Source organism: Benincasa hispida, chromosome 9, assembly GCF_027475165.1.
Source record: "Benincasa hispida cultivar pf3 chromosome 9, pf3_genome.v1.1, whole genome shotgun sequence".
Lineage (NCBI taxonomy): Eukaryota > Viridiplantae > Streptophyta > Magnoliopsida > Cucurbitales > Cucurbitaceae > Benincasa > Benincasa hispida.
Window position 1 is genome coordinate 84557312 of NC_143486.1, and position 4972 is coordinate 84562283.

At 26.1% G+C, this 4972-nt stretch overlaps 1 protein-coding gene across 1 annotated transcript; it reads right to left on the minus strand.

Annotated features, from left to right (window-relative positions):
- Positions 1–3344: 3344 nt before the first annotated feature.
- On the minus strand, positions 3345–4131 carry LOC120086743 (zinc finger protein 1-like). The gene has a single exon (XM_039043530.2). The coding sequence runs from the start codon at positions 4017–4019 to the stop codon at positions 3384–3386; it is 636 nt and encodes a 211-aa protein (XP_038899458.1). The 5' UTR covers positions 4020–4131; the 3' UTR covers positions 3345–3383.
- Positions 4132–4972: the final 841 nt, after the last annotated feature.

Below are 4972 nucleotides of genomic sequence, written 5' to 3' on the forward strand. Positions count from 1 at the left end.
ATTATTACTTTATGAACAACAATAAATATGATCCAATAAAATTCCAAACATATTATATGGTTATTGTTGATACATAAGAGCATAATCCAAAGTGTGAGTTTATTATAAAAAAAGAAAAGCAGATCCTCCTTGGATTTTGTATCTCCACATGAAAGTGACACATTACACGCTATTGCCACTCCAATATGACCATTGTACCCTTTTATTTTCCAATTATTTCCATTATTCCATCCCTTATGCCATTAACCCAAATCTTTTTAAATGGATATTAAGTTAATAACCATGTTAGTTCTATCTGTGTTTAATATCTTTTTAAATTTTATTAATAGACCTTCGAATTTTATTTAAAAGTGTTTAATTGAGTTTTTTTTTTTTTTTTTTCAACTCTCAATTTAGACTATGACATTTTTATATTTTTAAATTTAAATTTTAGAATTTTAACTTTTTAGCTTCGTGTTGACTGGATTACTGAAATTTTAGAAAATTTTAAATAGGTTAAAAAAAATTAAAGTTAGAATTTATTTGATATATAAAATTTAGAGTTATATATTAGAGTTAAAACAGATGGTTTAAGAATTCATGAAATATATTTTAAAGTTGAGGTGTTTTATTAGATGCTTGTCTAGAAGTTAAAAAGGATTAATTTTTCTTTTAGTAGCATTTTCAAAATCAATACTGAAGTTCCATTTGATAATTACTTTTTTTGTTTTCTATGTTTTAAAATCAATCTTTAAACTTTATATTTTTCTTATTTTTTATTATCTACTTTTTAAAATGTTTATAAAAATTTATAAAGACAAATTTTAAAAATAAAGCTTATAAACACTATTGTTTTTTTTTTAAAAAAAAAAAAAAAAAAAAAAAGGTTACATTTGTGTTTTTTAAAGAAAGTTAGAAACTGGAATAAATTTTTAAAACAAAAAGCCAAAAACAAACTTAGATCTTTTGTTTAATAAAAACAAGAGAATAATATCTTTTTGGTACCTGGGGTTTGTCTCTAGTTTCTATTCGGTCTCTATGTTTTAAAATGTTATATATTTAGTCCCTAAGTTCTGGATTTTGTTTCAATTTAGTCCATAAATTTCAAAATGTTACAATTTTACCCTTAAGTTGAGTTTTATTTCAATTTGATCCTTAAGTTTCAAGATTTTACATTTTTAACCTCGGTTTTTCATTAAATACTCACTTTCAATTATTGATGTTAATTTCTATTAATTAATTAAATTTTAAGTGATTTTAAAAGTGATAAAAATAGTGAAATTTAATTCATTATAATTCATCTAATGATTTTAAATTTATTAACCTAAATTAACTCTAAAAATGAAAAATGAGTATCTAGTAAAAAATCGAGGTTAAAAGTATAAATCGTGAAATATAGATAACAAATTAAAGCAAAACTCAAATGTCAAAGGTAAAATTGTAGTATTTTAAAATTTAGAGACTAAATTGAAATCATATTCAGAACATAATAACTAAATGTATAACATTTTAAAATCTATAGATCAAATAGAAATTAGATATAAAATTTAGGGACAAAAAAATATTTATTTTCTTAAAAATACAAAACCAAAAGTGGCGTGCTAGCCTTCTCATTATCTCGCCAGTCTACAACCTTAATTAAAGTAATTAAATTCTAAACATTTTCATTAGTGTAGGCCATTTCTGTCCTGTCCATGTTGATTAATGATAATCAAATCTATCAATCAATTAATCTAATTGATTAATTGCCGTCCAGTTGACAATATGTAATTAATCCAAAAAAAGAAAAAAGAAATATTTTCATCTCTAATTATATTTATATATCAAATCAAACTAATTTTTTTTCAACTTCTTTTCGGCATATTTAATGATTATAAAAGTAATACCAACTCTCAACATAATTTCAAATTCACGACTTGTAATAATTTATTTACAATATTGGATTTCATACATTTATTCATTATAAATTATTTGACCTAAACGAAGTGATATAAACTAGGACCCTTTAATGCAAAAGGAAACGATGAACTCAAAATGATAATAATAATAAATAAATAAATAAAGTAAATTGGTATATTTTAAAATGAGTTCACTTTTAGTTCTATACTTCCCATTGTTCAATTTGAGTCTCCGCACTTTCAATAAATCATAAATTTAATCCATCTTATTAGTTGATTGTTGATTAAAAAAATATTTTGCTATTTTCCAGCATTTTTACAATAACTTTTGCAAGCATATTCACATAATGTAGTTTCTTACATAAAATTATTCTTTAACCAATTTGGATTAAAAAAAAAAAAAATAGACGGACTAATTTAAGAATTCATTGAAAGGAAGTAAAATAAAATTAGACAATTAAAAGTATAAAAACTAAAATTGGACGAACTTTGAAATATAGAATGAAAATGATATTACAAACAAAAGTGTGACATTTGTGCAAAATTTAAAATTTGTCCTTTTCCTTTTTACACGAATTTTTACAGCGACATGAAATTTTGAATTTTACTAAGAGGAAAAAAACAACGATAATAAATAAAGCCGTTGCAAATGCTACACATAACATAATAAATGCTCCAAGTAATGCATGGCTTTTCAACGCTGTTTCAAAGATAGATATATCAAATCTAAGAATTTATGAAGAAAAATAAAAAGCAAATAATAATAATTATTATTATTAGGTTCAATTAAATTCTACAATACGCCTTCTTAATTTTCAAAGCTGTGTCTAATTTGTCCTTAAATCCTACAAATTTTCTACTAGATTTTCACATTTTTATGATTGTATTTATCTAATTTCAATTCTTTTGAACATAATTAAATGGTAATTAATATATATTTTTTATTTCAAAGTCGGAGGTTCAAATCTCATACCTCATACATTTATTATACTAAGAAAAGCCCTATGTCAAACACATGTTCGGTAAGTATTTGATTTTTTTAAAATTTTTTGTTTCTTAAAATTAAACTTGTAAATATTCATTTTATCCTTAAATTTCTCAGTTTTGTTAACTACTATTTAACATTGTTTTATAAAACTACGTCAAGTTTTTTTTTTTTTTAAAAAAAAAAAAAAAAGTAAAAACTTGTAATTGTTTTAAATTTTGGTTAAAAATCCAACTTTCTTAACTGAGGAAAATGTAAACTATTATTAAAAAAAAGAAAAAAGAAAAGAGAGAAAATGTGCTTAATTTCTCCTAAATCCATCCCTGTGAAATTGCAAAATCTATCATTCTAAGTGTTATATAATCTCTCACTAAATAGAGACTAAATAAATTTACATATATGACTAAATAAACACAACTTCATATATGTAGATAAAAAAAAAAAGGAGCGATTTAATTGACCTAATAATTAGGATAAGTGAATAATAATAATAGTAATAATGATAATAATTTGGTTTAATGTTAGAGTTTAAGAGACAAATCAAGAAAATTGGACTGATCCTGATCCTGTTTGGTCTGAGAATGAACAATATTAACATTATTATTACTCTCATTACCGGCGTTTGAGCTTCCAATCGCCGCCCACCCTGCCACCTCATCAAATCTTCCAAAATTCCGGCCACCCACCTCCGCAGTCAACCGCCCCACCGCCGGTTGTTGACCCATAAACAACGGCCTAGGCCACAATTGAGAACTAGCAGGCCCTGCCCCACCAAAAAACAACCCTACAGCTGGCTTCTGAATTTGCTGAGAGTGCGCGTGAATTCCCAACGACGACCTTCGATCAAACGCGCCGCCGTGGAGTGGAATCGACGCCGCTGCCGCCGCCGCCCAGTCGAATTTTTGAACTCGTTTGGCTAAAGTCCTCTCTCTTTTATGGGCATTTTGATGGCCTCCTAAAGCTTGGGAGCTGAAGAATTTTCTTTGGCAATAATTACATGAGAAAATTCTGGGTTTTGTTGTTGAATCTGGAGAATTTGATGAGAGTTGAAGTTCCAAAAGGCTGCTCCGGTCATCGGAAAATTCGCCGGTAATTTCTTTCTCATCGTCTTCCTCGCCGTCGCCGGAAAATGGGTTCCGGTCGGTTTGGGATTCCATTGAGGGAGAGAAATACTTAGAAGAAAAGAGCTGAGATTTTTTTTTTCCTTTTTTTTTTTGGTTGGGAAAATGGAATTTGATTCGTTTTGAATATAAATGGATAATGGTTTGGATCTTGGAAGGACATTGAAAAACTGTACATAAAAAGGCTAAAACTGTACTGTACATACCCAAAAAAAAAAAAAAAAATCATTTGTTGTTTTTCTTCTTAATTTGATATAAAAGCATAATCATCACGTTTTTTCGTTTGTTGGGATTTTATATGACGTAGGTTGTTTTTAAATTTTGATTTTTTAAAAAATACATTTTAAGGTTAGACAAGTTACATAAACTTGGGGGATTAAGAGAAAGGTAATCAAGTTACCTAATAGAGGAAATTTTTAAATTTGTTTTAACTATAACTCTTCAAATTAAGTAGGTAATTAAGTAACTATTACTCAGTTAAAAACTCGTTAACCTAAACAAAGAGCTTCCTTCAAATCAAGAGCTTACCCATGTTTTGTAACCATTTCAGTTTTAGTTTTTTCATTTTTTAAAATTAAGTCTAATTTGTTGTAATTTTTACGTTTTTATTACAATGATTGAATTTTTAATCAAATTTCAAAAGCAAAAAAAATTTTTTAGAAGCTACTTTTTTTAGTTTTCAAAATGGGACAGTTGCAAATATAGATATGAGACCTAAAATATTAGCAGATATAACATAATGTAAAAAACATTGTAAATATGGCCAAATTTAAATAGAGTGATAAACCATGTAATTGGTAAGAGTCTATCAATATCATTGATAGACTTATCTATATTTGAAATTTTTTTAAATGTTGTTATACACTTGGTTATTATTTCTAAAAATGCTACCAATTGTAATTACCTATTCAAAATTTGACTTGGTTTTTTAAACTATTAGTAAAAAATAGATAACAAAATAAGAAAGTGAAGATAAAAGTAGTGCCTAT

Coding starts and splice junctions, on each gene's coding strand:
- LOC120086743 (XM_039043530.2), bottom strand. CDS start 4,019: ATGGAATCCCAAACCGACCGGAACCCATTTTCCGGCGACGGCGAGGAA.